The sequence below is a fragment of the Solanum pennellii genome, chromosome 6, assembly GCF_001406875.1.
Source record: "Solanum pennellii chromosome 6, SPENNV200".
NCBI lineage: Eukaryota > Viridiplantae > Streptophyta > Magnoliopsida > Solanales > Solanaceae > Solanum > Solanum pennellii.
The window spans coordinates 52065667-52078808 of NC_028642.1; the positions used below are offsets into that span (position 1 = coordinate 52065667).

Consider the following 13142-nt stretch of genomic DNA (forward strand, 5'->3'; position numbering starts at 1 on the left):
ATATGTAGTTGGAGTTCAATGTTTAAGAAAACTGGGTATATTCCTCAAAATTCAAACTCTCTTTTAAATAGGAATATATACAGAAGAAATAAAATTGGCTTAAATCATATGCGGGTCTTTAAAGTTGTTTATATAATTTACTTAGACACCTCAATTAAGAGGTGTACCTATTGAACATTTTTACCGTTCAAAACATGTATCAATTAAATACTTTTTGGTAACATGACATTATGAATATAATACACATTCAATAAAACAAGTGAGGCCAATCTTTTTATTTGCTGAAGAATCAAAATTGGACATGTCAATATTAGAAAATCATAATTTAAACCTATAAAAAAATGTTTTTTTAAAAAATCAATGATAGTCTTCTTCCCCAGTGGACTTCTTATTCCAACATGCTCATCAGGCAGCTTCCTTTAACTCCATCGATCGACACACCCCTTTCCGTCTATTTTTGCATTCTTACTTTCTTTGTAGCATCTTTTCGTTATTATCAATATCGTTGTTATTCTCTTCATCAGAAAAGGATTATTTAAAGAAATAAAAGGGTAATTTTTCAAAATGTCATTATTTTGTTATTTAAGAGGATTCATTGTTAATATTTTCATTATTTAGTAAAAATATCACAATTTTAGTTTATTATGTATCTTTTTAATTTATTTCTAATTGTTTAAATTGAAAGAACACAAATATTTAAAATAGAAAAGAGAAATTTAAGGGGAGAGAAAAAAACTAAAGATGGAAGTATTGCTTAAAACTCTCATCAGTTACAACAAATCAAAAAATTCAAAAAATCAACCGACACTTCCAAAATCTGATGAATTCTTTCAACTTTTGATTTTCAAGATTTCCATACAAATTTGACGAAATAATTGCTTCTTCCTTATTCTTTTTCTAATTGTTTATAATAGATATAATTGTTAACTGTATTGTGTTTTCGTATATTTGAAATTGATATAGTACGAAAAAAATTGAAAATAATTGTAAGGCGTAGTATTCAGGTTTCGTATAATTGTAAACAAGTAGTCTATTTCCGTCCTTTTTCTGTTTTAGTCCGTATTCTGTTTTGATTGTAAATTTTACGAACTATGGATATCGTATGACTATTTGAATAAGTTGTATTCCTTAACGAAACAAATATGATCAATGTAATGTATGTTGTAAGCGTTTGTTCTGAAATGCATACAGTTTCAATATTTATTTTGTATACGTATATATTAAGGGACTTTTATGAAATATGAAGAATTACTATTGTGAATACATAATATTTATTACTATGATGAAATTTTGTTCATGACCTGATGATTGTTATGTATTCAATAAGTGATATTACTTGAATAAAGTTTTATTCATAACATGATGCAAGTACAATTCTGAATACATATATTAGTTACTTAATCCTAACTTTGTTAACAACTCTACTCCTGACTTTATTAATGAATTGAGAAGTTTTTTTTTGTGTGTGAATACAATAAGAATTCACTGAATAAACACATCTGCATCCAAGATATGTATTTACTTTGGAAACATAATAGCATTACAATATGTATATTTACTTTACGGATACAAACAAGGCTCACAGAAAGTACAATTAGTATAAACACATCTGATCCAAAATGAATTCATTAACAATAATCATATAACACAAATACAACAAATACATAAAATTCCATAGCATACAACACAAATCCAACAAAAATTCATTAATAAAATCTGAAATATCATAGTCATATAAAATGTATTCATAAATAATTGAATATCTACAAATGTGAAAAAATATAAAGGAATGAATAAAAAATGATACATTATTAAAATTAACAAAAATTGACCCCAAAATACAATAATAAAATAACAACTGAATACAAAATACAAACTAATAAATATTGCACAATGTACATAACGAGAAATTTACAGATATATTTAACTACACATTGTTGAACAAATTGTTCTTTAACTTCAACTCAACATGCAAAAATCTAAACATTGCAAAAATATTTAAATATCTCTTCATCAACAATTTGATCTTCTCCGTCATTTTCTTGTACCCTCTACGAGTTACGTTTTCAATCTGAATTTGATAAAGACTTTGTTATTTTCATCTCTCTTCCCTCATTTTAGAAGCATATCCTACAATATCCGTTATTTCTTGAGTAATACATAGACTAAATGATGGAAAAATTATTTTACTAAGATGAATAGTGTCTCTTAAAATCATCCAGAGTGTTTTATAGTTCTAAACGAGAATTATCCTACTTTCACCAAATAAGAATGATTTTGAACAACAATAAAATCAGAAAATAAATCTAAAAAAAAAGAAGATAACGTCGATAATACCTTAATTAGAGAAATTTGTGTGAATCCAGATTTCGAAGATAAAAAAAACAATATTTTCGATAGAAGATAATAAGAAAATTTGGATTGAAGAGAAAAAGGACTTGAAGGTTTGAATAGGAATATGAACAAGAAAATATGGAGAGAGAGAATTTTATTTAGTTTTACTTATAGGATAAATATGGAAGAGAGAGATTTTGAGAAAATTTGCAGATTTTGATTTTTTTTAAAATAAAAATAATTTGGGAAAAGTAAATTATGGATATACATGACAATGTAAATAAATTAATTTTTTAGGAGATAAAATAAAAGTTTAATTAGGATACATATTCTTTTTCAAAATAATGACATTTTTGACATTTTAACTAATATTTTTAAAGTAGTGAAATTTTTATAATTTAAGTTGTTGATTTTGACTAGTTTGTTAATTTTTCTAATTATTTTCATTGAAATCATTAAGTAATACAAATTCTGAAGAACACAACATCAAAGAAGATAAAATACAACAAATCTTGATTTTTTTTTCGAAAAAAAGGACGAGATTAACAAAATTGACAACTACAATATTGAACCAGAATAAAGAAGAGCAGGTAGATATACAGTTATTGGAGTGTACAGTTTTTGGCGTTAGAGGAAAAAGAGAGAAAGGTTTTTTCTTTTCTTTTTTTGAGTTGATAATATAATTTTAATTTTATTTAATTTTTAATATACATTTTAATTGTTATTATGGGTCTAATGTCACATGTTTTTTTGTGATTAGTTATTATGACATGTCATCGCGAGTGTATGACACACAATTTTTATTTTTAGTTGATTGAAAAAATATTCAATAAGTATTTTTTTATACTAATAAAAGTGTTCAATTGGAACAAGCCTAAGATAAGGTGTCCAAATGAAATATTAGGACAACTTTAAATTGCTACAGATGACCATAATTCAACCCCCTCTCCCTTCTCCTACAGCCTCACATCTTATAGTAGCGTACTGGTTAGAAGGAAAGAGAGCTTCTGCCATTATCCAAACACTACACCGTGGTAGAATACGTAATCAAACAAAGTGAAAAGCGTTTAATTGAACACTTTTTATCTAAAAATTATATAAATTTTCTCGTTAAAATTGCCTAAATGATGACAAAATGTCGTAGAACCATTTTTAACAAGTTGAGGTGTAATGAAAATTTTATTTAAAAAAAATGCAAGAGGAGAATATGCCTTAAGCCTAATAAAAGAATGGGTATTTATATTTAACAATATAATAATTCACAAATTCGTCGCTTTGGCCGAGTGGTTAAGGCGTGTGCCTGCTAAGTACATGGGGTTTCCCCGCGAGAGTTCGAATCTCTCAGGCGACGCTTTATTTTTTTTTCTTTTTTTTTTTCCTCCTATTAATAACTTTTTTTTTTTTAGAATCTTTTTATTCTTGAATTAAAGAATGTTGATCCTATCAAACTTCTGTAAATATGATTTCAACCTATGAAAGTTGATTAACAACAATTTATTTTTCTAATCGCAGACAATTTCATGTCCTTTTTTTTGTTTTTCCATTAACAACTTTTCGTGTTTTCGAATTTTTTTATTCCAAATTAAAGAAGGTTGAATGATAAATCTATCAAATTTCTGTAAATAGGATTTGAACCTGCAAAACTTGATTAGCAACAATTTATTTTACGTATCTTTTGCATCCTTCACTTGCCCCACTACTAATAAAAGTAAACTAGCCTCTTGCGTTGGAAAATTAATCATATTGTTGTAATCTTTTAAGTTTCCTTTCAAACAAGCGATATAATATTTTAAAAAATTCGACTAGGGTTTTTCCATATTCTTGGTCGAAGGGGATAATGGTTTCTAATTACCCCAAATTAAAAAGGGATAATGCGTACATAATTCAAATTTTACACCAAACGTCTATAACTAACTTAATATTATTTTCCCGCCATTCTAATTTCACAAAGCCTAGACCTCAGGACCAAAAAATAAAAAATCTTAAACAAACACCATTACTATCTAACTTCCTAGTGAATGGGTAGTATCTATTCTTCCTTTATTTCCTCTCTTTTACTAATCCAAATTAATGATAACATACTTTATTTTCATAATCATCATTTTTTTAAATCCTTAATTATTCATTTATTAAATCATGAACAACAACATTTCTATATTGAAGGCATTTAGAACCTTTGTTGTAGCATGGTTCATTATATTTGAAGGTGTACATGGAGATTTTAATTATCAAGAGGCTCTTACCAAATCCCTTATTTTTTTGGAGGCACAAAGATCAGGGAAACTTCCTCCTAATCATAGACCTTCATGGAGAGGAGATTCTGCCCTTCAAGATGGAAAATCTGCTAATGTACGTGCGTTGTTCGTGTATCACATGATAATATGAAGAGTTATGTCAACAATTTCCAAGTTTGTAGTTTGAAATGTTATATTCCAATCAACGGCCTCTTACTAGGTGATACCGAGGAGGGCTAGACCTTTTATTTTTTAATTCTAAAGTTAGAATGTATACTTATAATATGATGTTCGTTTTGAACCTACTGACTCAGAGACATAAAGTAGTTTCCTAAACATATTTTGAATTGGGAGACATGGATTGGGCATAGAGATTAACAAAGAAAACAAGACTTTAGAAACGTCTGGTTTAAAATTAATTTTTTCTAAATATAGAAACGTGACAACATGTTTGGAGATATAATAAAAAGGGAAGTGTGTCACATGAATTAGGACTGAGGGAACAATAAAAAGAAAAAGGATGTAAATTTTTGCACTGATATTGTGTACTACATTATATCTTTTTTGCTTTTATATATATAGGTGGACCTTGTAGGAGGATACTATGATGCTGGAGATAATGTAAAATATGGGCTTCCAATGGCTTTCACTATAACAACCTTAGCATGGGCTGCTATTGCTTATCACTCACAGCTCCAATCTGCTGGAGAATTGGAAAATGTTCGCTCTGCCATCAAATGGGGCACTGATTATTTCTTGAAAGCTAGTGTCAAGCGCAATTGCCTCTACGTCCAGGTAATTAAATTAGTGTACAAAGCTATTCATACATGTGATATAGACAACCTATCCTGACACAAGCTATATTGTGCGTTGTTCTTTAAAGGTTGGGGATCCAGTGAAAGATCATGAATGTTGGACAAGGCCAGAGAACATGAAAACGCCGAGAACTGTGCTAATGATAGACCAGAAAAATCCTGGAACAGAGATTGCTGCTGAGACTTCTGCAGCAATGGCTGCTGCTTCTATTGTATTTCGTGGAACTGATCGTTCCTATTCCCGTGAACTTCTCAATAAAGCCAAACAAGTACTAATCCCATCCTCATTTTCTCATCTTTTATTCCACTTGGCCAACTCCTAAATGTATCTTCTTGGTTTGTGACTCAGCTTTTTCAGTTTGGCAAAAGCTATAAAGGAACCTATGATGGGGAATGTCCTTTCTATTGCTCCTTCTCTGGCTTTCATGTAACATACCTATTCCTTTTTGACGGTTTGATTTCGCAGATAGTCATTCAACAAATAGTTATTATCTCAGAAAATCACTTTCTTTGTTGAAAAAAATTGGAATCAAGAAGGGTAACTTTCTAATAACTATTAGTCAAGTGAGCATGTTAGAAATCAACTCCCTTTGTTTATTAGGTCTTAGACCTAACTCACACCGTAAAAGCTAGCTCAAAGGGAGGAGGATTGCCCAAACCTTATAAAGAGTCTATCCATCTCATTAATTAACCACTGACGTGGGACTTTTGTCATTCTTTAACACCCTACCTCACGCCCAGTGCGTGGGCAATTTTGATTTTTGAGGGCTCCAACATCGGGTGAGACGGGCCCTACTCTGATACCATGTTGAACTAGGTCTTAGGCATATGAAAGTTAACTTCTAAAATGTGTAAAATGTAGGATGAGTTGTTGTGGGCTGCAACATGGTTGTATAGAGCAACCAAGAGGCCAACATACTTGGAATTCATCACAGAAGAGGCTACTACTGCTACTGTAGCTGAATTTAGCTGGGACCTTAAATATGCTGGAGCTCAAATACTCCTATCTAAGGTAATAATTAAAATTCCTTTCTTTGAATAGACGCGGAGTGGGACAGTTTGTGCTAGAAAAAATGTTAATTTTTCATCCACATAATGCAGTTCTATTTTGAAGGGGAGAAAGATTTAGCAAACTTTAAGCAACAAGCTGATGGTTTTATTTGCTCAAACCATCCTCAAAGTCCCCATCACCAGGTTCACATGTCTCCAGGTAAGTTTTTTTCGTTTCTACATATAAACTCGATCCATGTATTTCATCTATTTATCTGGTTTAACAAGTACATGAGCTGCCAATGTCTAATTTATGATCAGGGGGTCTGATTCACCTTAGAGATGGAGCCAATTCTCAATATGTTACTGGTGCAGCTTTTCTGTTCAGTGCTTATAGTGATTATCTAGCAAAGTACAAGCAAACGGTCAGCTGTGGTGATAAAAAGTTCAATTCTGCTGATCTCATGGCCTTTGCCAAGCAACAGGTAGTGAATTTGTTCATATTAGTAGCACTTTTCTGATGCGTCTCAAAACTCACTAACCTGTTTCAATCAAAAAATGCAGATGGACTATCTGCTTGGGCAAAACCCGAGAGGAAAATCATACATGGTTGGTTTTGGGAACAAACCTCCAACTCAAGCTCATCATAGAGGTTCCTCTGTTCCACAAATGTCTCCAAATAAATTGGTGGACTGCTCCATGAGTTTTGTTAATTGGTACAACACTGAAAAGCCCAATGCTAATGAGCTAACAGGTGCCATTGTTGGTGGTCCTGATAAAAATGATAACTTTGATGATCGTCGTTCAAGTTCATCCATGACTGAGCCAACAACATATACAAATTCTTTGGCCGTTGGTGTCCTTGCAAAGCTCACGAAGCACCATTCCTCGTCTTGATCACCTAAGTAGATTTTCGTCATGGGGAAGATTTACGAGGGTGTATGAGCTATTTTTGCAGATGAATTTGAGAGTCTATATAATGTCTTTTTAGGTCCTATATAGTGATAAGCTGGGTAGCTGGCTGCAAGGAATCGAGCATATAAGCTCGAGTTTGTCTCCCTTTTCTACGGATTCATGTGTTTTACTTAGAATAGGTTTCTTTTGATGGTCTAGATCTGCAATATTGATTAGTACAAAAGATTGAAGTGTGCACCCAAGAACGTGGTGGTTTTACATATGAATGTTGTGTATATTTGTATGCAGACAGTATTTTTTGTATATAAAAGTCTTTCCAAATTGTGAGTTAGTTTCTAACTGTGGGCTGCACTTTCGTATGAAATCTAACAACACATACATGTCTATGGCAATCATTTTCCATTTTCTTTCGACGAAAGAGCAAGAAGCTTCAAGCTAGAGTTCGAGCATGACAATAAAATCCTCATGAGTCAAGATAACACTCCCCAAACCAATAGTACTTGACAGGTAAAACATTGTTTGACAAACGAGAGGGAAAAACACAACAGATGAGTCATATTAATAAAAAAACCATAGATCAATCATAATAACAAACTTAACTTTGCAGGATATACAAAATCGCCTTTCTTGATCAACTATACAACTTCTTCATTGATTAAACTAATAAGGGGCTGCACGTGAGATCATATTTGTCACACACTGTCTACATACACAAAAACAAACCCTTAAGAGGGATCAAGCCCATACGTACTTCTTTACAAAAATTACATATCATTTTTTTAAATTATGGACCGGGCAATTGCCTCACGAATTTATGATTGCCGATCTTGAATGTTATCTTCTGGATTGGTTTATGCAGAAGGGACATTGAACCACTTTTCCTCTTCCTTGTCTTTGCAGTGTTGGCTGCTTTGGATGAATGCAACATAAAAGGATGGTTCAATTCCAACGCGAGTTGGGATTCTTCACAAGACATTTTTCCAGAAAATCTTGAGCCTCATTTGACAGCTTCGAATTTTGAAACTTTGGTTCCTCAGACTTGATTTTGTTCAACACATCATCACCGTTTGCGTCTCGCCACAGCGGTGTCCCCGTGATCAGCTCATAGACAGTACAGCCAAGAGCCCAAATATCAACTTGTGGGGTATACTCAGTGTTAATCACGGATTCAGGTGCCATATAACTTTCTGTTCCCCTGATAACTCCTTGTTTTTAGGTTCATGCCCTGTTCCAAGGTCATGGAGAGCCCGAAATCAGCTATCTTGGCAGTTTTGTCCCTGCCCACAAGGAGAATGTTGTCAGGCTTGATGTCACAGTGAATAATTCCATTGCTGTGAATGCAACTGAGTCCTAGAAGAACATTCTTCGTATGTTTCTTAACTTCAAACTCCGGCAGTGAATTGCAGTTCGAAAGACGATCGACAAGGCTTCCTCCTGATGCATACTCAGCAATAAGTTGTAAAGATAGACTTTGTCCTCAAAAGAGACCTTAGCTCCGTAACAGTGAACAATGTAAGGAGAATGTTTGAACATTCAGAGGATTTTGACTTCTTCTTTCAACGATTTAGAAGCACTCAAGTTGCAAGATTTGACGGCAATGAGAGATGGAAGAGTAACACCACGAAATAGTGCATTGGACGTAGAAGCTAACGAGACGACACCATAACTACCTTCTCCAAGAGTAATGCCTCTCTTCCACAACAATTTCGCCATTGAATGTGCAATGTGTTGGTAGTATACAACAGTAATGTACATATACTAATGAGAGTGATTTATAGATGATGTTACACCCACCAGTTCATATCTTGAGCAAAAAGGTTTGCAACACTTACCAAAAAGTAAAATCAAATCTTTTTCAAATAGTGTCAACAGGTGTAGTGTACTCAAGTACTATTAGTGAAGATGAAAAACCAATAATACAATTCTGTTTATTTTTGATTTATTTTTTCATAACAATTTTAAAACTGTCATATAATATTAGATTTTCCATTAAACAAAATATTAATTGATTAATTTATTCGAGTTCTATTATATTAAATTTAATTCTCAACCGGTTTAGAAATTACCAATATAAAATACACATCACCTCAAATTAATCAATTAATTTGTTTTAAAAAGAGTGAAAGAAAAATTAACTCTTATCAATCTAGTGTTAGTAGGTGTAGTGTACTCAAGTACTTTTAGTAATAGTCTAATTCCGTCAATTTTGGTTCTTTTTTTTTCACGTAATAAATTTTAACAGTTGTCACGTAAAATTATATTTCCATTAAATAAAATTTAATTAATTAATTTATAAATTTTTGTTGAATTACATTTATTTTTCAACTGGTAATTTAGAAATTACAAATATAAAATAGACGTCACCTCACATTAATTATTTAATTTTTTTTAAAAATAATGTATGAAAAATCAACTCTTTTCAAATAGTATTAGTAGTTGTACTCACGAACTATAGTGAATATGAAGAACCAATTATCCAGTTCCATCAATATTGATTCATTTTCTGCATACCAATTTTTAACAGTTATCGCGTAAGATTATATTTTCATTAAATAACATGAATTAGTTCCCAATATGTTACTAGCACAACTTTTCTATAACATGTAGTAAATTTGTTCACTTTTCTGATGCATCTTACAATTTACATACATGGTTGATTTTGGGAATAGACCTCCGACTCGAGCTCATCATGGAGGTGACTTTGTTCTACAAATGTCTCCAAACAAATTGGTGGAGTAATACCTGAAAATGTCATTCAATTTAAACAATTTATCTAATAAAGTTATTAAATTTTATTTTGTATTAATAAAAGTATTAAATTTTGATTTTTATATCAATAAAATCATTCAGCTAAATTTATTATTGATATATTAAATTAAGTAATTTTATTGATATAGAAATCTAAGTTGAGTGAATTCATCGATATAAAATAAAATTTAATAACTTTGATAGATAAGTTATCAAAGTTGAATGATCTTTTAAGATATTAACTCCAAATTGGTGGACTTCTCTATGAGTTTTGTTTACTGGTACAACACATCACCTCAAATTAATTAATTAATTTGTCTTAAAAAGAATGAAAGAAAAATCAACTCTTTTCAATCTAGTGTTAGTAGGTATAGTGTACTCAAGTATTATTAGTGAAGATGAAGAATAAATAATTCAATTGTTGATTCTTTTTTTTTTGCGTAATTTTTTTTAACAATTGTCACTGATGTAAGATTATATTTCCCATTAAATGAAACATTATATGTTCCATTTAATCAAATTTATTTTTCAATAGGTTTACAAATTACAAATATAAAATACACATCACCTCAAAATTAATTTATCTTAAAATCGTATTTGAAAAATCGTAACTCTTTTCAAATAGTATTTGTAGGTGTACTCAAATACTATTAGTAAAGATGAGGAACCAATAATCCAGTTCCATCAATTTGATTCGTTCTTTTTGCATAACAATTTTTAACAGTTATTTCGTTGAATTATATTTTCCATTATATAAACATGAGTGGAGGAAAGAAAATTGCCAATAATATGAAATTTGAACAGTGCCATTATAAGTATATAAAAAAGTTTAATATCGTCGCAATATCTTTTAGAGCACCAAACTAAGTATTGATGCTTTTGGGTGATTCTAACAAACATCTGGATTTATTTTTGAATTCTCCTAAAAAAAATCATATTTTTTTTCCACCTGAATATTAATTTTAATTTTTCAAATATAAAAAATGTTCATCCATTTTTGTTCTTTCTATTACTCAACTGAATCTTAACTTCTTATCCGAATTCAACAATGATTTTGTTTTGTTTTATGTAATGGTTATAGTGATCTGGTGATATTGGAGATGAAATGGTTGGTAATATATTTTTCAAATAATATATTAAGTTAAAGTGGTTTTTATTGATATAAAAAATTAGGTTGAGTGATTTTATTAATATAAAATGAAGTTTAATGACTTTACTAGATAAATTATTAAAATTGAGTGATTTTTTAAGATATTAACTTCAAATTGGTGGATTTCTCTATGAGTTTTGTTTACTGGTACAACACACATCAACTCAAATTAATTAATTAATTTATCTTGAAAAGAGTGAAAGGAAAATCTACTCTTTTCAAATAGTGTTAGTAGATATAGTGTACTCAAGTACTATTAGTGAAGATCTCAATAATTTAATTTCGTCGGTTTTGATTTTTTTTCGTAGCAATTTTTAATAGTTCACATAATATTAAAAATATACAAGTTTCATTTAAAAAAAGAAATTGAAGATTTCATACGCAAATTCTCTATCAAACTTAAACTGTTTGACTCTCGAAAAATGTAAAAACCAATTTATATAAAAATTTAATTTCAAAAAATTTGAAGACTTCATGTACAAATTCTCGATTAAACTTAAACTGTTTGACTCTTAAATATGAAAAGTACCACATAAATTGATCTTCGTAGATCCGATCCTACATAGTGACATGCGAAAATTTTATTATGTATGAGGCGCAATTAGTATTAGTTAATTCTTAATTGTATGAGGAGATTAATTTTATTGATATTATATTCTGATGGGCGGAACTCATGCTTAATTTTTCTCGTTGTTACTTTTCTCTTAACTCCTTTTTCTCATTTTTTTTTTGTTTTCTCTAAATCTAATTTGAAACAAATTTAATTACTCCCTTGGTTTATATAATGAAAATAATTTATCTTTTTACTTATTTATTTTAACCAGAATTAATTAAAAAAATATTATTATAAATATCATTAAATAACTACATAAGATATTAATAATAAAATTTTAAATTTCAAAATATAATTAATTAAACTAAATTAGTAAAAGAATCTCTAATATAAATACAATTAACTTGAGTTATTATTTATGGTACTATTCGGATTACAAGTAAATTTGGGCCATAAATAAGAAATAATTAATAATAATTTTTACAGATATTTGAGGACTATTTCTTGAAATTATTTATATGAGCAATTACGCGTATGCAATTTTAATAAAATATTTATTTTGGAGTATATTTTCCTTAATACCAAACACACCCTAACTTTCTCCTCATAATGAAGTTTTTGGTTTTGACTTATTAATCATATAATCAACAATTATATATTAGGCTTAAGTCGTCGACCGCCCTTCAAAGTTGTTCGCATAATTCACTTAGACACCTCAACTAAGACTTGTACCTATTGAACACCTAAATTGTTCAAAACATGTACCTATTAGACACAAAATGCTGATATGACAAAAAATGTGTATTGCACTTCCCTGAAGCGCGTGAAAAGACTTAAAACACTGTCTTTTTTATTTTTTTTACATTGTTTCTTCTTTTATTGACACTTGGCGTTATAATTAACTTAAAAAGTATTTTTCTTCTTTTATTTACACTTTTTTCAAAAAAGTAAAGCATCTCACTCCCTACCTATCATCTTCTTCATAATTTTGTTTATAAAAAACTTTCTTCATTTTAGCTTCAACATTTTCTTTTATATACAAAAAGTTTATATCTTCCAAGTATGAAGATAAATGAAAATCAACTATGAAGATTCTGATTTGAAAGAAAGTCTTCGTATGATTTATTTCAAATCTCATAAAAATAAGGAACAAATATGAAGAAGATGAAAGAAGATAAATGATTTTTACGTATAAAAAAAGTTAGCCGATATTTATTTATCACAATTTTTGAACAAAGATTTTTACTCAAATTCATATGTGTTCATTAAATTTATAAAAAATGATATCAAAAAATTTGAAAGAAATTATTTTGGAGTTATCAATGTCATCGATGTAGAGTTGAATAACCGCCAACAAAATTTTCTTTCTTCTTCACTCTTAGTATGATATATATATATATATA

General features: G+C 29.8%; 1 protein-coding gene, 1 non-coding gene and 1 pseudogene across 2 annotated transcripts; 2 read left to right on the plus strand and 1 right to left on the minus strand.

Annotated features, from left to right (window-relative positions):
- Nucleotides 1-3603: 3603 nt before the first annotated feature.
- TRNAS-GCU lies at nucleotides 3604-3685 on the plus strand. The gene has a single exon. It is a non-coding gene; the product is annotated as a tRNA-Ser (tRNA).
- Nucleotides 3686-4412: 727 nt separating this feature from the next.
- LOC107022431 (endoglucanase 16) lies at nucleotides 4413-7627 on the plus strand. The gene is made up of 8 exons (XM_015223042.2): nucleotides 4413-4683; nucleotides 5151-5363; nucleotides 5452-5652; nucleotides 5733-5810; nucleotides 6246-6395; nucleotides 6485-6593; nucleotides 6695-6858; nucleotides 6938-7627. The coding sequence occupies exons 1-8, from the start codon at nucleotides 4471-4473 to the stop codon at nucleotides 7268-7270; spliced, it is 1461 nt and encodes a 486-aa protein (XP_015078528.1). The 5' UTR covers nucleotides 4413-4470; the 3' UTR covers nucleotides 7271-7627.
- Nucleotides 7628-8072: 445 nt separating this feature from the next.
- Nucleotides 8073-9001, minus strand: LOC107022432 (annotated as a pseudogene).
- Between the last annotated feature and the right edge of the window lie 4141 nt (nucleotides 9002-13142).